The following is a 23306-nucleotide window of genomic DNA, read 5'->3' on the forward strand; positions in this document are numbered from 1 at the left end:
TACACTCTGGCCTCGGGCTGTTTACAATGGAGCGGAAGATCAATTGAAGAACAATTGGATCTGTGACCTTTTTTTCCGAGCGCAATTTGTACAGCTATTACGCGCACAGCAGCCATGACCCGTCTCGGCAAGCAGTCTGTGCTGTTTATAGGCATTGTATTCCACCTGGTCTACCTATGGTCTATCTTTGATATCTACTTCATCACCCCCCTAGTGCATGGGATGCAACTATTTTTGTCGACGGAGAGTCCTCCAGCGCAGCGGCTCTTTCTGATGGTCGGTATGTGCTCACTTATCCCGGAGTGCGAAAATATAGACGTGCAGCAATCAGCTAATGATTGAGCAGGCGATGGCCTTCGTGCGGATAAATGTCTTGAGCCGTGGTTACGAAACTCTACTACAAACGAGTATGAGTACGCAGCTCCGTTCTTGCGGTCAAAAATCCTGGAAGAAGGAACGTTTGGCGTATCACATACGCGTATGCCCACGGAATCTCGACCCGGTCACGTCGCAATTATTGCTGGCTTCTACGAGGATGTGAGCGCTGTGACAAAGGGTATGCAAGCAAGCCTTATTGCTGATTGAGTCACATGGAGCTAACTTCATGTTACGCGAAGGATGGAAGGAGAATCCAGTGAACTTTGACTCGGTGTTCAATCAGTCTCGACATACGTGGTCCTTCGGTTCGCCGGACATTTTGCCCATGTTCGCTCTTGGTGCGTCGGATCCAAATAAGGTTGACATGTACTCTTATGGGCACGAATTCGAGGATTTTACAAAAGACACGCGCGACCTTGACACGTTTGTCTTTGATCATGTCGAGCGACTATTTGCCAGCGCGGCAGAAGATCCTGCTGTTGACGCCGCTCTGCGACAAGATAAAATTGTTTTCTTCTTGCATTTACTCGGCATTGATACCGCTGGTCACGCAAGCCGACCGTACTCTGAGCAGTATTTCCAAAACATCAAGCATGTTGACCAAGGCGTACAGAAGATCCAGAAGCTGGTCGAGGACTTTTACCAGGACGACAAAACAGCATTTGTGTTTACTGCTGACCATGGCATGAGCGATTGGGGTAGTCACGGGGACGGTCATCCCGACAACACGCGGACGCCCTTGATTGCTTGGGGTGCAGGCGTGGCGAAGCCAGACAAGATCAACCCGACGGGCCATGATGAATTTTCTATTCCATGGGGATTGAATGAAGTGAAGCGCGTTGATGTTGAGCAGGCTGACATTGCATCGCTTATGGTATGTGCTCGAAGTATCTGTTGAAAGACTAGCATTATTAACAGCCATTTTAGACGTACTTGGTTGGACTCGACTACCCTGCAAATTCTGTCGGCAGACTGCCGCTGGAGTTTGTAGACGCACCTCTGTCGGACAAGAGTGGTGCCATTGTCGCCAATGCTCGCGAAATTTTAGAACAATATCGCATCAAAGAGCGTAAGTGCGAAATGATAGCTACACTCGTTAGGCGTTTGCTGACCACTTAACAGAGCAAGTTCAGAAAGCCGAAGTGAATTTCAGACCGTACGCGCTTATCGAGAACGCGACAGACTCGCTCGACTCGCTGACCGCAAAAATGGTTGGAGCTTACGACCAGGAGGATTACGAGACTGCCATCAGTTTGTCGCATGAGCTTATGCGGTTAGGACTGTTAGGCCTACGATATCTGCAAACTTACAACTGGCTGTTCTTGCGAACGCTTGTCACTATGGGCTTTTTGGGCTGGATTCTCTACGCGCTAACATCGTTTTTGGATTTTTACATCCTTCCGAAGAAGATCCCAGCAGCGAATGGCGAAATTTTGTCGTTTATTGCGGGTAGTATTCTGGCTATTCTTTTTGCAGTATTGTATATGCAGCATGCACCAGCTATGCACTATTTGTACGCAATTTTTCCTATCGCGTTTTGGGAAACGGTATTAGAATACCGGAGATCGCTATGGGAGGGTCTGCGGATTCTTATCTGGAACGTGAAAGGAAAAGTTCACAACACTTGGCCGAAGCTTATTGTGGAGTTTATCGCGTTCTTGGCACTGATGGAGGCCATTGTGTCAGGATACTTCCACCGCGAAGTTTTTTCCGGTATCTACGGACTCGTATCGCTATGGCCACTCGTACAGGATTACTCGGTGTGCAAGAAGAACAAGGCGCTCGTTTTGAGCTGGTTCTTGACCTGCTGGCTCATGAGCACGTTTACGCTGCTTCCAGTGGTGAAGATCGAGAGCATAGAGCAAATGTAAGTGTATGGTGGCGGGGGGTGTGGGTATGCTTCAGAGAGAAGAGGCGCTAACTAAACATAGTATGGTTGCGGGAGTGATGATGGTGGTCATGGGCATCGGAAGCATGATTTATCTGACGCGCAGATCCAGCAAGGGTGTTGGCTACGAAACTAGCCCATTCACTCTTGTTGTTCTCGGTATGCAACTGGGCCTGCTTATTCTGTCGATGGCCGTGACATACTCTACAATCAAAGTTTTACAGAACGGTACCGGTCTTCCGTATGGAAATCAGCTTGTGGGCTGGCTGGTGTTAGGTAGGACCATCGTGTTTGGAGCATGAGGATTAACTGCTAACGAGAAGTATAGTTGGCTCCATCGTGGTCCCCTTCCTGCACCTCCGGAACAAGTATCACGACTATAGAACTAGACTCCTTGTGCTATTTTTGGCGTTTGCGCCGACATTTGTCTTGCTGACGATTTCCTACGAAGGGCTCTTCTACGTTGCATTTTACACAAACTTGGTGTGCTGGGTTGATCTCGAGCGTAAGATCTACGACGAGAGACAGGCTAGAGCGAAGGCGGCTGAAAAAGCGGCACCCGTGAAGACAAGAAAATACGACCTTGTTCCCAACAAAGAGAACGACAATGCTGTGGCCGACGGCGCTGAGCGCCGGCTGGAGCTTGCCGACGTGCGTATTGCCTTGTTTTTCTTCTTCTTGACTCAAATCGCGTTTTTCGGAACTGGAAACATTGCAAGTATTTCATCGTTCTCCCTGGATTCCGTGTACCGACTGTTGCCGGTATTTGACCCATTCTTGATGGGTGCACTTTTAATTTTCAAGATCCTCGTGCCATTTGCTGTGATCTCGGCAGACCTGGGGTTGCTCACATTACGCCTAGGCGTGAAACCATCGTCGCTATTTACAATGGTCCTTTCGATTTCAGACATCTTGACGCTGAACTTTTTCTACCTAGTGCTTGACGAGGGTAGCTGGCTGGACATCGGGATGAGCATCAGCCACTACTGCATTGCAAGCTTGTTGTGTGTGTTTGTGATTGCACTGGAGTACTTCAGCGAGGCTCTGGTGAGCGGCGTGACGAGGGAGACAGAGCATGAGCATGTGGAGTAGTGGTAGAAGTTAGGTTTGGTGGTGCGCTAGCAAAATGTATGATAGTGCGCAGCGACACGTACGCAAGCTGCGTAGGGCGAGCACGTGGCACGATGCGGGGGACCGGGGAAGGCAGATCCGCTTGATCGGGAAAAAGGCTAATATCCGCAAAATATTGCTGCATCAGGTGATGACCTGCCCAAACTAGCAGTCACGTGGCTGTGTGGCCCCCCCCGCGCCGCTCGCTTGAGCGCGCTTCACCACAGCACCCCAGAGTAAGCGATCGAGCCATTCCGCACATCCGCTGCCTGCAACACTCAGTGCACCTTCCCCCCCGGACAGCCTCTCGCGATGGCCGATGACTCTAGCCAGGAAGAGTCGACCGCTCCGCACACTTCCGGCAGCAAGCGCCATGTCAGCTACCGTCGCGCGCGCGCCTCCCGTGCATGTGAAGTGTAAGTTGCGCGTCGCTGTGCCTGTCCTCGGCATCCTAGACCACTCGCCAGCGTCCTGTTTACTGACGAACCGTGCTTATTTCTGCAGCTGCCACTCGAGAAAGGTACCGGTCCACCTCCTCCGACGTCCATCCACTCGCGCTGGGCAGCCTCGGCCATGTGCGCGAGCATGTGACGGATCGCCTCAACCAGACTTACATGTTCTGGAGGGCCGCTTCTTTTTCTTCCACAGTCTGCTGACCACTACAGGTCCGATGCGATGTCACAAACCGCATGCCATGCACCGTATGTTGGCTCTTTTGTCTGCACGAACTTTTGGGAACTCATCATCGACTTATAGAACTGCGTCGCGTTCGGCTGCGAGTGCAAGTGAGCTCCCTCGGCAATCTGTCGGCAACGCTACTACCGATGTTAACTGTTGTTTGACTCAGGATTCCCGACACTCGGCGACGCCCTGGAGTAGAGAAGAAGTATGTACAGCGAGTTTGCGCTGGTTTCAATTACAATTTACCGACAGCAGTATAAGCAGATTGAAGCGCAAGCAATCGGCAGGAGCCGACGACACCGAAAGATCGTCAACGAACAGGGGTAGTCGAAATTTGTCAGACGCTTCCAGCAGTGCTGAGTCTGACGTCGGCGACGATGGCGACGATCCCTATGACGTCGACGAAGGTCGCGCCGAAAACTGCGACGACTCTGTGCCGGCTGCTGAGGATGAATCTGCTAAGCCTAACAAAGCCCGTAAGACCGACTCAAGCTCAGACGTCAAATCAACCAAACCGAAGGCTGCGCTACCGCCGAAGTCTACAGGTGGGCTTGCTGCCGTTACTTCGGCGGCCTCGTCGGCAAAGGCGATGGCGACCGCCGAAGCCTGGATGCGCATGTTGTCAAGTGCCACCGTTGGAAAGAGTGCAGTTCGCAAATCTGGGCGAGTTGCCTATCTCGGGTCTTCGTCTAACTTGAGTCTGCTTGTGCAGTCTAAGGCGGGCGATACTGAGGTTTGCCATTATCCTCTTCCCGACGAGCTACGTGTCGGCTCTGCTCGCTTGAACGAACTCGATCCAGAAGAAATCGAAATTCTCAACCGCCGAGGTGCATTTTTATTGCCTCCTCGGGACATATGCGATGAGCTTATTGAGTGCTATTTCGCTAGTATCCATCCGATGGTGCCGATGATCAACCGCACCTCATTCATGCGTCGGTACAACGATCCCAAAAATCCGCCTTCACTTCTGCTACTGCAATCAATTCTTCTGGCTGGAACCAGAGTTTGTCGGAATCCGGCTTTGCTTGATCAGAACGGATCCCCGGATTTGGCGAGTTTGACACTTTACAAGCGCGCGAAGGCTCTCTACGACGCAAATTATGAAGACGATCGGATATCGATCGTTCAATCGCTTGTTCTCTTAGGCTGGTGGTGGGAAGGACCAGAAGACGTAACCAAAAACGTTTTTTACTGGACACGCGTCGCGCTCTGTGTGGCTCAAGGATTTGGACTACATCGGAGTGTGGAAAACTCACAACTGAGCGTTGTTGATAAGCGACTCTGGAAGCGTCTTTGGTGGGTTCTTTTTGTAAGTTATTCGAAGTCCTCGTAGTACGTCTTCTGATTTATAAATTAACGCTGGACAGAGCCGCGATCGACACGTTGCAATTGCTTTGGGCCGACCGGTTGTTGTAAATACGGATGATACGGATGTTCCTATGCTTACGGAAGATGACTTTATCGAAGAAGAGGGACAGGGTCCTTACGAATATCCACCGAACATGCTGCATGTTCACTACTTTATCCAGACGCTAAAGCTGTCAGAGATTATGGGACTAGTTCTTCGGCAACAGTTCTCCGTTGCTTCAGAATCAACTAGATCTGCGAATCGGAGTCCAGACATCACGCATTCTGATATGGCGCTTGGTGCTTGGATGAATAATTTGCCGGAGGAGCTTCGATATGTCGCAAACGATCCGAAGTCGCACGACTTCTTTAAGGCTCTATTGCATCTCCAGTACTATACGGTGCTGTGCTTGCTGCACAGGACGAACATGGCGCAAGCCAAGCCATTGGGAAATCAGAGGAGTAGCTACTTGACTTCTTATCCATCACGAGGGATCGCATTTCAAGCTGCACACATGATTGCTCGTATCACTGCTAATCTTGCTGCACATCATGAGCTCCGAATGGCTCCGGCGTTTACTGTGTACACTTTGTTTTCTGCTATGATCATGTTTGTGTACCAAACAAAGTCGCACTCACCCCAGGTCGTGGAGAGCGCGCAGCGAGCGATCACCGTGTGCATGGATGCATTGGAAGAAGTCGGCAAATACTGGATGGTGGGACGTATGATCTTGCGATTATTTGAGAAGATCAACGACAACAAACAGATGAAGGACCGCATCTTTCGAGCCGTGAACCCGCGAGTTTCTGCTGCGACAGCAGTGGCCGCTGACAGGAGGCCGAGTTCGCTGTCTACTACGATGATGTCTGCTCAAGCTTCTGCTACGGGAATGGCAGTGCAGATGCAGCGACCGGTGTTGAGCGCTTCAACTCAGACGGTGCAGGGCGTGCCAACAGCGGCACAGGCGAGTAGTAAAGTACAGACCGCGACTGCAACGCAACCTGTGGCTGCTGCGCCTTATGTAGCTAGCGCAGCTGGCTCTGTCGCGCAAAGCCAACCGGGCCATGTGTCGGCTACTGTTCCATCTCAGTCGCAACTGCCGCAAATACCGGGATTACTGTCGCGACAGCCCACTGGAACGAATCTCTTGTACAATATGACGACTCCCGCAGGATTCGCTCCGAGTTTTTCGATTCCTGGAACTCCGCCCGATTTTTTCCTAGTAACGCAGTCGCCGCCGATCACGCAGACGTTTGTCGACAACTTCCAGCCGAGTCAGTTGTTCCCCGATGACCAGCTCACGTCGATGATGAAAGTCCAACAACAACAACAACAACAACAACAACAACAACAACAACAACAACAACAACAACAACAACAACAACAACAACGACCGCAGCGGCAGCAGCAGATGTCGCGCGAAGCAGGCGATTGGCAATCACAACAGGGCGTGAGTCTTGCCACTCCGGTGTCGACAGCGAAAGTTACCGTGGCGACCACGACACCAGATGGCACACCGAGCAGCAGTAACTTCATGATGCCGCCCGTACTGGATTTCCTCAGCGACCATAGTATCGACCAAACAACGCCGGCCGACGACTCGTCGCTGTCGACCTCAAACCCACCAGTGTCAGTGTCCAGCTCCGAAGATAACGGCGACGCCGATAGCCACAATATTAATACTGTTGGCGCTACCTCGGTCAATGTAGATGGAGGTATGCCGAACTCGCTCAACATCGGCGACTGGTACAACTACCTCATGACGAACACGGCGTTTGATGGGTTTAACGACGAAATGGTTGAGATGATGCAGTCGCGTGGACAAGCACTTCCGTTTTAGGTGCTCGTTTTGTTTGGAATCAAAAAAAAAAGTACGACGCGCATGTATTGCGCGTCGCAGTGCGGCGTTGCTCGCATCCTGCGTCACATACACAGCTACCCTCAAGGGCAAGTTTTTGTGATTCGTGTTATGCATCCTACCTGCCGCTGTGTTATTTTAGTTTTGTCAGTTCAATTGGAGGCGTATATTATTATTGGATGCTGTTGATGATTAGATGCTATAATAAATGATGAGGATGGCGAGGCAAGTACATAATCTGGTGTCTATTTTTGGAGTTTCTTTCATTTCTCAAGCAATTGCTTAAATCATCTCGATATCAACACATTAACGAGATTATGCCGAAGTGGTCGTACAGCATGTGATGATCAACACCTAAACAAGTTGTTTGATATGATAAATCTATCACCGAAATCAAAACACACCATACGTTATACAAACGAGACATGCTAAGCCAACTGAAAGACCATCAAGCAACCGAACAACGAAACGAAATAATCTACTTCGACAGCACCTGCCACACACAGATCACGCCGTTATCGCCGACGGCAACCAGGTAGTCGCCGTGCGGACTGAAGGTAAGATGACGCACGAGACGGCGGGAGCGAGGGATCTCGAGCACGGTGTGCGGTCTGATGAACACGAATGGGTCGGCGATGGCAGATGTGCCATCCGTGGACCACTGTGGCTGTGGCGACTCATGTGCGCTGCTGCCAACAGCGGCAGCAGCGGCAGCGGCCGTCGCAAGCGGTATAGAACTGTCGGAAGATATAGGTGACTGTGGTTGGTGTTTTGAGGATACGTCGCCAAGGTCTACATCCATTTCGTTGCTGTTGTCGTCGTCGCTGTCGCTGTCATCAGATTGTGCATGCAATGGCCGAGCATCTGCTGTCCCGCGTGGTTTGACATAGTTCTCCTGAGCACGCATTGCGATGAGCTGTTGAAGTGCGACCGAAGACAGCACCGTACTGGGCTCTTCATATCGATGCCCTGAAATTTGTGGCATGACTGTGTTGCCGGTAGTCTTTGTGATTGCGCTCTCTGTTGCTGGAGTTCCTGTTGCGGACTCACCGGCAGGTGTGGAACTCGCATCGTTGGCTTGGGCGGCCTCAGTTAAAGAAAGCTTTCGCTTTGTACCTGTTACAGCCGGAAGAGTTGGTTTAATTATCCGATGCTCTGTTAGAGGTAGTGGAACTAACGGCGGCGGTTGTAGTGGAGGTGGTGATGACTTCATAGTCCAGGTCGCACTCTTGGAAGCAGGTACTGTTGTGATGTTGTCGACCTTAGTGTCGTCTTGATCCTCAACGTAGCCTTCCTCACTGTCGCCATTCCCAGGATCCTCCATTTCCTCGTCATTGTTTGGCTCGCCGTTGCTAGCGACTCCAAACTCCGCCTTGGACACACGCGATTTTGGGATTTCGCTGCCAAAGGAAGTCTTTATTCTCTTTGCAGCGAGGCCGGTACCAAATCCATCATCGGAACCGTCCTCATCGGAAATCACAATGACACTGAAAGTATCCGGCTGCGTCGCATGCCCGAAAGTGAGCAACGAATCAGAACCATCTTTGTCGTCGTCCGTAGAGTCATTGACCTCATCGTTCTTGACGGAAGGTGCAACTTGAGCGTAGTCTTCGTCGTCACTCAAAGCTATGATGACGCTACCGGTGCGACTGGAGACCTGGGACGGCGAAATGGAATCCCTAACGGATGAAAGTATCTGGCTCTCGTTCGCGACCAGAGCTGTAGCCTCAGGAGCGTTCGGCATATTGGCATCATCGTTAATCTTCGGAAAACGCTTGTCATTGTTCTCCTCGTTACTTGCGAACTCGGCCGTTTCCTCCACTGCTACTTCCTCTGTAGAGCTTACCGCCTCCGTAGATGCGGCCTTCCCAGACGCGAGTAGCTTCACGACAGACTTTGCATACGCAGAACGCCGCTTCCTGCGCTGTTTCCATGAATACGTTAATTTCTTCCGAGTCCTGCGTTTCTTGGCTGGCGCAGTCATCGATGATGTCTCGGCTAGCGATACTCCATGAGATCCCGGTTCCTCATCTTCATCTTCATCATCTTCATCTTCATCATCTTCATCTTCATCATCTTCTTCGTCGCCATCAGCTGAACCCGTGAAAGAATAAACTTGCTCGGTGGGGCTTTCGCATTTGCTGCTCTCTTCGAATTCGGCCTTGAGAATAGGCTCAGCCTTGCCACTGAGCTCTTTTGTCACAGTGCCAATCGAGAACGAATTACCCTCGCGAATCTCGTAATCTTGATTTTCAGCACCGTCGTCGTCCTCTTCTTCAGACGAAACTGAGATCGACTCACTGAGAAGATGTTGTGAGTCGCTCGCCGTGCTCGCAAGCTCGAGGTCGCGCAGCTCAAACACGTAAATTCTTCCGTTGTCATTTCCCATGGCTAAGGCTGGCCCATCTGACCGGCTGTAACCCATTCCAAATCGCATATACCACGGTGCAGTACTCGGAATACTAAACTGAGCCAGTCTGGTAAAACCCTTGCCAAATGCGGAAAGTGTGTCTTTCGTCCTGTCGTGGTTGGTGGGTGCGTTACTTTGACCGAGATACGGCGCGAGAGACGACGAAAATCCATCAATTTGCCAAAGAACGATCTTACTCTCCTTAGCTGCCTTGGACAGAAGAAGATCGCCGTAGAAAGACACGCAGTCGACGTAATTTGAGTGTAACGCGTTTGTTTGAAAATGTGACCAATGAAGCACAATAGGGTCATCTTTAGGGATCTCCAAGGTAGCGAGGTCTGGTAGTGCCCAGAGATGAACCTGATTATCCATACCGCCAGAGACGATAAAGCGACCGCTATCATGAAAGCTAACAGTCAGAACTTGTTCTCTATGTCCCTCCCCGGCGCAGATCACGGCACATGGCTGTTCTATGTAACGCTCTTCCAAATTCCATAAACGAATTGTGTGATCGCCGGAGGTGGAAGCAATAACGTGGTCTACAGTTGGACATGCCTGCAGATCAAGAATTTCGTCACCATGACCGGCTAGCTGGCGTACAAGTGCACCGGTGTGACAGTCAAGCACCTTAATAACACCGGATTTTCCGCCGACAGCGAGCCACGGTGCGCCGGTAGCAGGGTCCGCAATAAATGCGGCGGAACATAACGACTCTTTGACCTGTGTGTTTTATGTCAGCGGTCGACCTTTACGAAGCAGCTTGAAAACACAACGCACGTTAGCATCCGTGTAAGTCGCCAATATCTTGACTTTCTGGTCGTCTACGGAATCGAGTCCACACGCGCATATAATCACCTAATCACGAATAAGTTAGAGATGACCGTACTTGCAAGGAGGCGAGTGTACGTACGTAGTTATCGCCAATGGTAGCAAAAATCTGAGGCCCGTTCCTTTTGACAAATGGACAGAAAACGACGTAGTAAAATATGCTCACGGCCGAAGTCTGTGCAATTGGATGGCGTCAGTCAAAGATCACAAGAGCAATGGAGAGTGATAAGCACATACGTGCAGGACAGCCTCGACTTTGAACCTCCTCATTTCGCACGCAGACAGCACGTACACAAACGCGCACCTATACTCTTACGCCAGTCGCAAAACAGCTGAAATATCGGCAATAGTAACTTGAAGATCCGCCCGGACAGTGTACGTCACGATGTGCCGGGAGACAATATCGGCGAGGGAGTCTCTGTCATGCCGGTTCAGGAGGAGTCGTAGCTCGTAGCAATGTTTAACGTAAATACATCAGCATTAAATCTGTAAATACTCTTCAAATGATAGTCGTGATAAATATGATGACTGAAAAGCTGGGGTAGTGTTGACTTTGCGTGGGTGGGTGCGTTGTTTCAGACGCGCCTGAACGCGGCTCGAAGGTAACCTTTAGATCGCACTAACTAGATGCTAGGGTTCCGCAACACATTCGTCAGCCACAAACATCCAAGAAACAATTCATTTAAACTAATGCTGATCTGTAAACTAAGTAAGTTAGAAATGTAGTGCAAAATAACTATTCTAAAAATTTTGTGGCAATTCAAACGTGGCATTGTTGTACAGTATATGTATGAACATGACATACGATATTTACACCGGTAGTAATTATACATGCAATCAAAAACGGATTATTGACGCCATTGATCCTGAGGCGGAGCGGGTGACGGCGGCGGCGGTTGTGGTTGCTGCTGCTGGTCCGTCGGTGACCCACCTTGCGTGTCACGCGAGCTATTGCTAAGTAGAGTCGATGGAGGCGGGGGAGAATGCAAACCCCAAGCGAACACGGCCATGTCTTGAATACTTCCTAAAATCTGGCGATTTTCTGCTGGTGGATCCGGAGGATCGTGAAGCTCTGGTATGTTTATAGGTACTAACGGAAATGTGGTGCAGGGGGTCGTATAAGACTTCGGAAGTGGGGGCGGAAGTATAGGCGTAGGCGCACCCCAAGGACTTGCAAAGACGCTGCGAAAAGCGCGGGGATTGACGTCTCGAGCGGAGGCATCGACGAATCTGGCTTGCTCGGGAGTAGACACTGGGGCCGCGTGACGGATGACCATAACGAGACCATCAGACGAACACGACACGACGACCTCCACTTCAACGCTTTTGTCGTCAGTCTGCTGATGCGGCGGAGGATTCAATGTGGACGGTCTGTTATGAGAGCGGGGGTCACGCCATTGAAATCTCATGTAGGCGATAGAATCATTCTCCTTTGCGCGCTCCACCGCGAGTTGCGCAGAAACGAGATACTCTGCGTCGACGCAGTCCCAGAAATCCCAGCCGCGAATATCATCGGGACCGATGTCGAGAATTTCGGTGATAGAATATGTAGCGTAAAGCACGGGGAGTGAGAGCGAAGCACGATCGAGAATTAGTGCGGCTCGAGGCTCGTGGATGGACGGGACAATCTGATCGAATTTAGTATTAAGGTGATTCAGCATCTGCGCGTGATGCGAGTCGGCGGACGAAACCGAGTGAGAAAACGCACGCTGGATAAGCGGGGCCAGACGAGCACGATCTAAACAGTAGCCACCCACACTGTTAGAACAGCAAATAACACACGTGCTCAGCCAACAGCAGAGATAGCAAAGCACTGTCTTGAACATACCTTCACTTTTTACGGTCCACTGGTAGACACTGACAGCGGCAATGATCACATCGTTCACGACGCTGCCGACGAACTCGCAATTGGCAATAGAGCCATCGCGGCGCGTCAGACGAACATACTCCAGGGCCGCCGCCCGGTCTGTAGCGATGAGCATCTGGAAGAGTCCGCGGGAACGGCTGACTTCGGGGGGATTGACAAAGTCGAAGCAGGAGCGCATCTCGACCTCGGCCGGCTCGTAACCCAGCACGAGCGAGACCGAGTCGGAGGCATAGAGAATCGTCGCATTGTCCGTGAGGTCAAAAATGGTGATGAATGTTCTTTAGGTTGCGGGAGTTAGCACAACTGGGAAGGCAAGGCGATAGCGAATGTTGTGAGCCGCTTGTGAGCCACGGGCCGGGCAATGCAGGGCGGATGGGGAAAGAGAGCACGTACATGTCCATGAGACAGCCGGTGCCGACACGGAAGGATGCAGACGCGGGCACAGAGGAAGACCTGGACAGAGCAAACGGTGGCGGCGATAAGTGGCGTGGCGATCGCCCTGATCGGAGGAGGAGCGTCGAGGATGGAAGCGGACGAGAGATCGTGATCTGATCTGGTTCGCCATCCGGCAGCCGCAGCAGCCCCTGGCGCCTGCCAGGTTCGGAAGGCTTCCAGAACACTGTCGATACTAACTCCTGAGTCCGCACTGCCGCGCCGACTCCTGACTCCTGATCGTCCCGAGCTTCTTCGCCCCCTGCCCCGCCATGCGCGCCCTTGCGGCAGCCGTGCTGGTTGTCCTCTACACGCTAACCGCCGTCGTGCTCATTGTTCGCATGGCGCCCGCCCTGCATCCGCTCCTCCGCCACGGCAAGACTCTTCCGACAGCAGCATCTCGGGAACCGGCTCCGTCCCACGCTCTCGCCATCACCGCGCTGTTCACGCGGACTCTTCCAAAAGCATACTTCTCGCACTTCTATCCACTTGGCGCTTCTATTTCTGCCGCTCTTCTGCTTGTTCTCGTGCTTGCTCCCACGGGCGCCGCGTTCCCTCTGCTCCGCTTGCTCCTCCGCGCCGATGCGCTTCTCCCTGTCGCCCCTTCTACTTCCTCTGCAGTTCCGTTATCTCATGCTTCTATAGCATGTGCTCTCATGCTTCTCCACTGTCTTCGACGCACGTACGAGACGCGCCATCTCGACACCCGCCCCAATCCTGCCGCGCGCATTCGTTTTGGACACTACCTCGTTGGCATTGTCTTCTACATCGTCACACCACTTGCATTAGTCTGCGATGCACTTATATCGGCACTTCCACCACGCAGTCAATCACCCACATATAAGTCGCCTCCATCGCATCTTTCACAGGTATGCATTGCCGCGGCGCTCTTCGCGGTCTTCTCCGTCGTGCAATTCACGGCCCACGCGCAGCTTGCATGTCTGCACAAGTACTCTCCACCGCCTCCCTCTGTGCTGTTTAAGCACACCCTGTGTCCGCACTATGCTGCGGAGATAGGTCTATACTTTACTCTTGCATGGATCTGCAACTTTTCTCCCGCGACCGTAGCGGTCACAGTCTGGACATTCATCAATCTGGCCGTGTCTGCTGAGCAGTCGCGTAAGTTCTACATCGCTCAATTCGGACCCGCTGCCGTCGCCAACAAGTGGAACATCCTTCCCTTCGTATTTTAACCGCATGCATCCCACACTGTACATATATGGCCCACGCATTCTCCTTCTATATAATACATATGCTACAACATCCCTCATGCAGCCGTCTTATCCTTCCCCGCTCCCTTTTTGTCGCTTGCTTCAATATCCTTCGCCCCATAAAAGTGGGGGGACACCTCCAGTAGCCACTGCGGTTCGATTGGCATACAATTGCGCATAAACTCCTTGCTTGTGAGAACTAGTTCATGATATAGTACCCACTTCGGCTTCTTCTTAAACAGCACGCTCGATGGATGAATATACACGGTCTGCGCAGTTTTTACTGTGCGATATGAGTCGCCCCCACGAGTCAGACGTGCAACATTTGTGAAGAATCCGGCTGCAATCGCTTTCTGTATGCTCACGACGCCATCGTCCCGCGCGCCCGAGCTCGATGTCTTCACGCCAACGCGCTCACATAGCCGACTGAGCTGCTCGCGCACATCACGCGCTCGACTCAAACTCTTGTACTGCATGTAATTCTCTGCTGCCCAAATCTGAGAGAATTCGGTGTCTTCCCATTCCCTCCATATCTCGAGTAGTGTCAAGTGGTCACCTCCGGGTCGAGTAAACGCTTCGCGCGCCTTGTCTGCATGCACTTTCTTGTCCTTTGGCCGGTAAAACAGAGTCGATGCCTCGCCTAACATTGCGATAATCGACAGAACTTCCTCCACGCAACCATACGAATCGCTCGCTAGAATTGCCTTCGAAAACATTGGGTCTGCCGGAAACTCCGCCATCTGCCGACCAATCTTGGTGAGCTCGCCACGATCATTCAGGGCGCCTAGCGCATAAAGATGTTCCAATGACCTCGCCAACGCCTCGGTCGGCGGCGCATCCATGAAATCAAAGTTAAGCAAATCGTTAATTCCAAGTGACATGAGCATCAGCACAACACTGCTCAAATTTGCTCTCAGAATCTCTGGAGTGGTGTTCTTCGGGAGTTCGTTATAAAATGCCCATTTCGTGTACAGACGAAAACATTTTCCTGGCCCAACTCGACCTGCGCGACCAGCCCGTTGCATTGCTGAGGCTTGCGAGCACTGAGTCACAACAAGTGATTCCATACCGCTGCGGGGGTTGTAAACGTTCTCCTTCACGTATCCTGGGTCAATAACGTACACTATACCATCAATGGTAATCGAAGTCTCAGCAATATTTGTGGCAAGAACAACTTTCCGTGCATTCTTCGGAGTCGGATCAAATATCTTTGCCTGTTGATCTGGTGGTAGATTGGCGTAAATTGGGCATATTATCATCTCCTGTATTTTGTTTCCTTTGCTGTGGCAAATTTCTTGCAGACTTTCCTGCATTGTCTCGATTTCATCTTGTCCCGTCAAGAACACTAACACGTCACCCTTTTGCTTTGAAATGTGAATCTGAAACACCGTATTTATGGCGGCCTGGATGTAATTCGCTTCCGGCTTTGGCGTATAGTATACATCTACCGGATAACGTCGTCCAGGGATTTCGAAAATTGGAGCGCCGTCAAAAAATTCGGAAAACTTCTGCGAGTCAACCGTCGCAGAGGCAATCAGCAGTCGTAAGTCCGGCCGTAACCGCGTGATTTCCTTGAGCAGGCCAAACAAAATGTCGGTGTGCAGCGTGCGCTCATGCGCCTCGTCTATCATAAGCGCAGAGTACCCAGAGAGCTCAGGATCCGTTAGAAACTCGCGCAGCAGCATACCGTCGGTCATGTACTTCAGAATAGTTTTCTCCGATGACTTATCCTCGAAACGAATAGAGTATCCAACCTCATTTCCGACCTTGACACCCATCTCCTCGGCAACTCGTTGCGCAACGGACATAGCAGCAACCCTACGTGGCTGTGTGCAACCTACCTTCTTGCCATCCTTCGTATACCCTGCTTCGTGTAAATATTGCGGTATCTGCGTGGTCTTGCCGGAACCTGTCTCTCCCACAATGATCAATGTCTGGTAATCTTCAAATGCACGCAAAAGCTCTTCTCGATATTGATATATAGGCAAAGATTTTCGGCTCTCCTCTATGTTTTGTGCATGCGCCTCTGCCTCCTTAAGCCTCCGGTTAAGCTCTTCTTGTTCCTTACTCATGAGATCGCTCGCTTCTTCAATGAAATCGATTCGACTGTCGTCTCCAACAAAATCGTAAAACTTCTCCGTTTCTTCCCGGATTGGCCGCTTCGTTGTCCGCGCAACAGCCCGTCGAGACTGCTCATCTTCCCACTGGCTTTCGTCTGTGATAGCCTTGCGCTTTTTTTCGCTCGGCGAATCTGAATATCGCTTGTACAGACTTTCCTTTTTCTTCTTCATGTTCATTTTACCCTTTTCGGTAATATAGTCGTCCAGCATCTGGTATCCCTGGTAACCGATATCAATCTCCATACGTTGCTCTGCAATCCGGAGCAACTCTTTGTTGTACTCCATCTCCTCAATCTCATTGCGAGTGAGTCGCATTGACTTTGCCAAAATCTCGTCATCTTTGACCTGCTGTCTCAGCTCTTCCAATTTCTTTGACTCGCGGCCCTTGAGATACACTTCTCGAGATCGGATCCTCAGGTTCGACATGTTCACATCAGTTGGAGGCGGCGCCCGCCGAAAGTCTCCGCTAACACCATTTCTTGAGCGTTGCCGATCGCGTTCAAGTAGTTCTTGCGCAAATTTGTCGCGCTCTTCAATATCATGTCGCCGTCGCTGGTTGCCCTCATCGTCACTTTCGCCGTTGCGTGTCGGTGATGGACTGTGTGCCGGTGATGGGCGGCGACTCCGATGTCTGTCGGAACCACTCCATCTCTGTGAAGACGACTCGTCTGAGTTATTGCGACGGTATGATGAAGATCCGGACGACGACATAGCGAGGAATTTATCCGAACTGAAGTGTTGGCAAATCGTGTTAACCGACAGCAGCACATACCAGACGCGGCCTTCAAATCTCATCAGCTGAATAGGGCTAGGGTACTGTCTTCGTATTTGCGACGGCAAGTTTTGTTGGACGAAGATTTTACGAATTAGCACAACTGCTTGGACAAGCATATTATTTGATTCGATGCTAGCTCCATTCACAAGTGTGTTAGCTTCCTGAAAGCTGCTGTGTTCGAATTGATGGCGTTGCGTCTTGTGACGTGCACGCCGTGCAAGATCACACCCTAACGTGCACGGTTAGCAGCTACGGACCGGACCGTCTTGATGATAAAAGGTCTTCCTGTTCTGCTCAGCATCCGCAAGCAGCACTAAGTAGTTAGTACGCAGTCGTACACTTCTAGCTGAATTTAGCCCCATTCTGCACAAGTTACCCCGCGATGCGGACCGCTACTCTGGTACGTGATGGTGGCGATGGCGCGGAAGAGAACCCCAGCAGCGAATACCATGTTCCCCAGACAAGCCGCACCAAAGCGCCCCTGCACAAATGCAAGACGGAAGCGCTTATAAAGCCATAAACGCACAGCATCAAATCAACAGCCCTGACCCTATGGCCTCGTGCCTCGGCATCGCGGTATGGATTGCACGCCGCAGAACCTGGCATATGTGGCGGCAGACCCCAGCACTCTTGTGCAGCACATTAGTGATCCTGCTCGCGCTTCTCTTCCTCGCTCCTTGACTGGATACTCCTGGGACTGTATACAGATACAATTGCAGTCCCGACTCGAACTACAGTGAGTGCGGACCGTCGAATTCTTGCACAGGCATTTGCATGTGTGGTGCAGGCTAACTTAGCAGACGGCATCTTATATCTTTTGCTCAAGATGCAGACGCTAGCACCTGTAACTATCGCTTGTTCGCACATGATACCTGCAATGCGCAGCTTTGCGGCGTTTACTGTCCGGTACAGCTCCACCGCGACCGCAGCGACCGCGAAGGCGACGACTCCAGAGAGTATTGCAGTACTGCGGACACGTAAGGAGGTACGTGCCTGGCGCAACGCGCAGCTCGCAGCTGGGCTTACTGTTGGCTTCGTCCCGACTATGGGAGCGCTGCACGAGGGCCACTTATCTCTTGTGCGGGCTTCGACGCGCATGAATGACAAGACAATTGTCTCTATCTTTGTGAACCCATCGCAGTTTGCACCAAATGAGGATCTAGCGTCGTATCCTCGCGACCTTGATGCGGACGTTACACTGTTGAGCACAGTTGAGACCGTCATGCCGCTGCCACAAACACAAACATCGGGAACGTCTTCGACGGTGTCCACGACGAAGGTGGATGTCGTGTTCGCGCCAAGCGTCGAGGAGATGTATCCTTCCGGAATCCCGCTAACAATAGCGGACCAGAGAGGCGCGTTCGTGTCCGTTGAAGGCTTGTCGCACCAGCTCGAAGGAAGCATTCGACCGCAGTTTTTCCGCGGCGTCGCCACGGTTGTCTCCAAGCTGCTGAACGTTGTCTCTCCCGACCTCATCTACTTTGGCCAGAAAGACGTACAGCAGACTGTTGTCGTTCGAAGGCTTATCAAAGACATGTGCTACGACACCGGCGTCGTCATTGTTCCTACTACACGGGATGCAAGCGGTCTTGCTTTGAGCTCACGAAATGCGTATCTATCCGCCAAAGTGCAGGAAGATGCGACCGTCATTTATCGTGGATTGCAACGTGCAGTCGAGCTATTCCGCACTGAAACCTCCGCAGCCGCCCTTGTCGATGTCATTGTCCAGAGCATAGCAGAGAAGTTCCCTCTGGAGGATATCGAGTACGTGAAAGTCAACGACTCTGAGACATTGAAGGAATTGGACATTGTTCACCCGCTCCGGGGTGCTATCGTGAGTCTGGCTGTTCGAGTCCCGAACAAATTCGGAACGCAAACTAGACTTATCGACAATGTGATCCTTTAGAGCTTGTCTCTATACGGTACCACTCCATATGGCGTTTGTCCTTGATTATTTTATTGCACATAATTTGCATCCATTTATAGAGTAGATTTGGTCTGTTTTATGCATTACTCCAATGAAACTTCATTTATTATTTAGCCAATCAACCTCCCCATTTCCTATATAATTCTGTGCAATTGCCAAACATAAACCCCAGAAACACCAAAAAACTACATACATTAACCAAAACCATGGCCCGGATATCGTAGTCATAGGCCCATAGTCTCTAAAGCCCGACGGCTGATTCAAAAATAATCGTTGCGGGCATTGAGCGAGAGCAGATTCGTCGAAGAACCACCTCTCAGCAACTGCATTGTCTGATTAAAATCAGATTTTGAGCGGAAAGTTGTTGGAATCGGCGCAGCAGCATTTGGCTGTGATGAAGATGACGACCACGTGAGTGCCGAGCGAGGTAACGAAGGCAAGGATGGCTGCTGTTGCGAGGATTGCAGAGGAGGTGACGGAGCGTCGGAGTGCTGCACAGAGTCCTTGCGCTGCAGTTGTTCACCGCGAACCATAGGGGACAAAACGACAGTGGCCCCACCGGAAGAACTCTGCAGCCGCCGCTTGTCTGCGACAAACATACGACGCGAGTTAAGCTCCTCTTGCGAGATGTGACCAAATCCGTTGTCGCGTCTGAAGCACGCCTGCATAAGACCCGATGCATCCAACAAACACCGGGGAACAGTCTGAATAATCTGAAACACTTCCATGGGATCCAGCATGCTGATGATCTGAGGCTCTGCGATTTTGAAAACGGTAAGCGCAATCCGGAAAAATACTTTTGAATCCTCACTAAAAATAACGTTAGCACATGCTTAGCAAGACGCTTACTCAAGAAGACGCACTAGAAAAATGAATCCCAGACTCTGAGAACGCTCTCAATAGGTAAAACTCCGATGAAGCCGCTCATGAACCACGCAGCCGTACACAAAGTAATCGGCGGCAAGCGAACAACGATATCGTCTTGGCCATGCTCGTCCGTAATCTTGTTCCAAACTGCCGGTAATGACTCTTTAATGCACATCATCAACACACCTTGGTCCACATTCGCACCTTCGAGACTGATCTCATGCACCCCTGGCAGGTACTTCTGAGTGAATACAACAAGCATCCAGAAAGCCTTCTCTTCGTCCATGAATAGCAAAAATAGACCGGCCACAAAATTCAGCGATTGGCAATATCCCGTCTTTGGCACATACAAAGAAAACGCTAGCAGGACACGTCGCAATGCCTGCACCTTTGGCGTCTCTGGCGTCACGGAGCTCCTCCGACTAGATGAGGTAGACTTGATTGAACTCCGTGATCCTGGTGTTCCCGGGGTCTCTGGCAAGTCCTGCTGCACTGACGGCGAACTCTGAGGGCCAGTATGGCGGAAGTAGATGTTGTCGGGAAATGTGCGATGCAAATCTCGCTCAATAAGTTCAGTGTCGGGCGGGGGGGTTGTCATACCTTGCTGCCATAGCTTCTCATACAGTCCCGGATTCGCATTTAGATAGTCGTCGCCGTGAGAATAATGAAACCACGCAGCGCCGCGCCACTCTGCTGGGATGCCTTTGCGCACGTATCGTTTTATTTTGGTTGACTTCGCCGGAAACGACGTTGGAACCCCATCTGACGACAGAGATATACCTTCCTCCTGAAGCGCAATATCCCATTTCCGCCTTCGCCGTCGCAGATATTTTTCATAGCCGCTCCACCACTCGTCGTATTCGTCGAGTGTAACATATTGTGAATGTTTCCGAAACCCGTACCTGTCGCGCGCATCTACCCCTGTCGGTGCTTTCTGTGGATACACCAATGACGAGAACGACGCAACCGACGCGAAACTGCCAGGAAGAAACATTGGATGTTTCTCCTTGGATGAAGGTATAAACACATCGCTAACGTTGCTCTGAGCAAGACTAATTGAATCCGCGCTGGACGGCAGTGTTGAACCAGTTGACCGCGGCAACGAAGAAAGGTCGGAATCGGAGGCCTCGTACATGGCCAGCACCTCCATTGACTTCTCTTTAAATCCCGTAGAAGATAAATATGTAACGTCGGGAGCACTACGACTTGTTGTTGTCAACGCCATATCTTCGGTTGTCAGTATGCTGTGCAGTGACTTCGACAGTTTGGAAGGACCGACAGTTACTGGTCGTGCGGAAGTGACTGGAGTGGCAGGAGCCCCCCCGACCGGCGGGGTTCCTCCTCCCAACTTGTTCAACGCTTTTCCAATCTCGCTCATAGACGAGACAGACGAGAGCCCCGGCTGTACAGCCTGCCGCGATGAATCACAGATTTTCTTATCATGCATCTTCCGCTTGCTATGGTCTCGCATCTCAACAGAAGAAGAGAGAGTAAACTCCCCGACCGCATTCTCGGAAGAAACCACTGGAGTCGGTCTAGAGGGAGAAGGCGACGTTGCTGGGCGCTGCCGTGAAGATGCATTACTTTTGCGATGCATGCGAGCACCGCTGGAGCGACCGGGCCATGGTGGAATATCAAGTTCGGGAGGCGGGGCACCGCGCGCGAGTAACAGACCTGACGGCCGCCGGGAGGACGCGGCAGGTGAGGGAGAAATCGACGTGGTCGATGCCGAGGGGGGAGACATGGTAAATGTTGGGACGTAGAGCCCGGTCGACATTACGACGATGGTGGTAAGAGTGGCGTGCGTCCACGGCAAGGCATGTAGCTCCGGAGAGGCGAGCGTCGCAATGAAGTTGTGTCGAAGCGGGGTATTGGTGTCGGCGAGCAGTTAAGCACTAATTATAAACATTACGGCACTGCATATTTCAGAGTCAGTAATGCAGAACCACCAAAAAGCGACCATATGGGGGCATCGTGAAGAACAACAACGAGTATTGTAAGCACACGGGGATGTCATCACAAACGGCCCCCACACTGTCCAGCCCCATTAATAAGGACTTGCCCAACGTACAGGAATAGTAAGGAATGCCCCAGAACGTTTACCGAAAGCATGCACAACGCAAGTCGAGGCACGCGGAAGAAGGAAAGTTGAGTTCGTGAGTGGGTTCGGCTGCGCGACGGGCCGTCCGTGTGCGCGGAGGAGCAGGGTCCAAGCTGATTGCCCGATGCGATAAGTTCGTGCAGATTGCTGACTCTGCGGGCCGCTGAAGGGGCTTGTGGCCGCTGCTGATGGCGTAATGCGGCGGTCAGCCATAATACTACTTTCCTACACGGCCCCCATGATGCAAGCGCACTTGATGAGCTGCTTCGTTGCAGGACTAGAGCAGCTTGGTGTACTCGTCAATAGTATCAACGCACCGCAGAGTACGCTGACTACAGGGGCAGCACACGTACCTGATATCCGGATTTACGTCATGTGCACAGACCCCTTAAATACAGCCGCAGAGAGTAAGCAAGCCAACTAGACGGAGGTAACTTGCGCCCCATATGCGCGCAAAACAACGGTCGCAGCAAGCTTATCACGGAGCGCGACGTTGATCATGGCGGGACAAGGCTACGAGTCCATCGTCTATCTTGCACGCGAAGTGTTAGTGTACCAAATTCCGCCTCTGCGGGCAGCCGCAGGCTATCGCGCGACAGACTGGGACGTGACGCGACCACTGTGGAAAGGGCGGCTGCGAGTGCTCGAGAGATCAGATGGAGGAGACACAGCGCCACTGAATTGCGAATTGCGATTGGAGGACGTTAACACGGGCGAGCTGTTTGCGATGGCTCCATACAACGCGAATGGACGAGGTGTTGAGCAAGTGGTCGATTCAAGCCGGTTCTTCGTGATCCGAGTAGTGGACGGACCAAGGCACGCATACCTCGGGATGGGCTTTGCCGAGCGCAATGAAGCGTTCGACTTCAATATTGCACTGCAAGATTTTCGACGGTGAGCAATGAACTGAGAGAGAGAAGCCAAAGAGCACGATTAACTGGATCAATAGTCACTCAGATCCGGAAGCTGAGAACAACTCGAAATTTGGATCTGGTGTACCGTCGAGTAATGCGGAAATGCCTCAAGCTGATTACGCTTTGAAGGACGGAGAAACCATAACAATTTCTCTCGGTGGAAGGGTATGCTCTCATATCTACTCGGCTAGAACCAGCTGACTGTGATCAATTGTAGAAACACTCAAGGCCAAAGACAACAAATGGAGCAAGCTCTAACGCAAACGCCACGCTTCCCTTTTTGCCTCCTCCACCACACCGCCCGAGAGATAACAAGAGCACGATAGCGTCACATCATGATGATGATGACGACTTTGGAGAGTTTGTTTCATAGGTGGATGCACAAGAGCTGCTTGGTGGCTGTATCATACAAATGAATTCAGGTTACGTTGTAGCACGTGCGCCCTAACCCGCAATACGGTCTTGTGTCAACAGAGCTTGCGCGCCGGGTCTACTCGTTGGCAGCGTGTAGGCTTTTTCCAAAAACTCACGCGGCACAGTATCTCACGTTATACAAACACGAGTCTCCAAAATAGTGCTGCAGACGTCATG

At 51.5% G+C, this 23306-nt stretch overlaps 9 protein-coding genes across 9 annotated transcripts; 5 read left to right on the forward strand and 4 right to left on the reverse strand.

Annotated features, from left to right (window-relative positions):
- Positions 1-114: 114 nt before the first annotated feature.
- Positions 115-3358, forward strand: V1518DRAFT_369323 (Phosphatidylinositolglycan class N-domain-containing protein; the record flags this gene model as incomplete). The annotated part of the gene is made up of 7 exons (XM_066901267.1): positions 115-280; positions 344-556; positions 618-1252; positions 1306-1447; positions 1501-2245; positions 2310-2542; positions 2595-3358. The coding sequence occupies 7 exons, from the start codon at positions 115-117 to the stop codon at positions 3356-3358; spliced, it is 2898 nt and encodes a 965-aa protein (XP_066762193.1).
- Positions 3359-3543: 185 nt separating this feature from the next.
- On the forward strand, positions 3544-7561 carry V1518DRAFT_35632 (fungal-specific transcription factor domain-containing protein). The gene is made up of 7 exons (XM_066901198.1): positions 3544-3792; positions 3881-3896; positions 4042-4077; positions 4133-4161; positions 4224-4262; positions 4319-5366; positions 5425-7561. The coding sequence occupies exons 1-7, from the start codon at positions 3689-3691 to the stop codon at positions 7243-7245; spliced, it is 3093 nt and encodes a 1030-aa protein (XP_066762194.1). The 5' UTR covers positions 3544-3688; the 3' UTR covers positions 7246-7561.
- Positions 7441-11163, reverse strand: V1518DRAFT_409581 (WD40-repeat-containing domain protein). The gene is made up of 4 exons (XM_066902399.1): positions 10739-11163; positions 10584-10676; positions 10451-10528; positions 7441-10393 (listed from the first exon to the last, which is right to left on the reverse strand). Exons 1-4 carry the CDS (start codon positions 10769-10771, stop codon positions 7742-7744), a joined length of 2856 nt encoding a protein of 951 aa, XP_066762195.1. The 5' UTR covers positions 10772-11163; the 3' UTR covers positions 7441-7741.
- Positions 11164-12980, reverse strand: V1518DRAFT_409583 (uncharacterized protein). The gene is made up of 3 exons (XM_066902400.1): positions 12762-12980; positions 12330-12646; positions 11164-12239 (listed from the first exon to the last, which is right to left on the reverse strand). The coding sequence occupies exons 1-3, from the start codon at positions 12767-12769 to the stop codon at positions 11350-11352; spliced, it is 1215 nt and encodes a 404-aa protein (XP_066762196.1). The 5' UTR covers positions 12770-12980; the 3' UTR covers positions 11164-11349.
- A 55-nt stretch (positions 12981-13035) lies between these two features.
- Positions 13036-14112, forward strand: V1518DRAFT_409585 (uncharacterized protein). Its single transcript, XM_066902401.1, has one exon. It carries the CDS (start codon positions 13073-13075, stop codon positions 13991-13993), a length of 921 nt encoding a protein of 306 aa, XP_066762197.1. The 5' UTR covers positions 13036-13072; the 3' UTR covers positions 13994-14112.
- Positions 13944-16885, reverse strand: V1518DRAFT_409586 (P-loop containing nucleoside triphosphate hydrolase protein). Its single transcript, XM_066902402.1, has one exon. It carries the CDS (start codon positions 16840-16842, stop codon positions 14068-14070), a length of 2775 nt encoding a protein of 924 aa, XP_066762198.1. The 5' UTR covers positions 16843-16885; the 3' UTR covers positions 13944-14067.
- A 613-nt stretch (positions 16886-17498) lies between these two features.
- Positions 17499-18962, forward strand: V1518DRAFT_409587 (Pantoate-beta-alanine ligase). Its single transcript, XM_066902403.1, has 2 exons — positions 17499-17642; positions 17707-18962. The coding sequence occupies exon 2, from the start codon at positions 17733-17735 to the stop codon at positions 18810-18812; it is 1080 nt and encodes a 359-aa protein (XP_066762199.1). The 5' UTR covers positions 17499-17642; positions 17707-17732; the 3' UTR covers positions 18813-18962.
- Positions 18963-19093: 131 nt separating this feature from the next.
- V1518DRAFT_369248 (rab-GTPase-TBC domain-containing protein) lies at positions 19094-20835 on the reverse strand (the record flags this gene model as incomplete). Its single annotated transcript, XM_066901264.1, has 2 exons — positions 19094-19643; positions 19697-20835. 2 exons carry the CDS (start codon positions 20833-20835, stop codon positions 19094-19096), a joined length of 1689 nt encoding a protein of 562 aa, XP_066762200.1.
- A 1407-nt stretch (positions 20836-22242) lies between these two features.
- V1518DRAFT_409591 (uncharacterized protein) lies at positions 22243-23149 on the forward strand. Its single transcript, XM_066902404.1, has 3 exons — positions 22243-22695; positions 22751-22880; positions 22933-23149. Exons 1-3 carry the CDS (start codon positions 22301-22303, stop codon positions 23086-23088), a joined length of 681 nt encoding a protein of 226 aa, XP_066762201.1. The 5' UTR covers positions 22243-22300; the 3' UTR covers positions 23089-23149.
- The last annotated feature ends 157 nt before the right edge of the window (positions 23150-23306 follow it).

This window comes from Limtongia smithiae (genome assembly GCF_038497785.1).
Source record: "Limtongia smithiae strain NRRL Y-17922 unplaced genomic scaffold V1518scaffold_1, whole genome shotgun sequence".
Lineage (NCBI taxonomy): Eukaryota > Fungi > Ascomycota > Lipomycetes > Lipomycetales > Lipomycetaceae > Limtongia > Limtongia smithiae.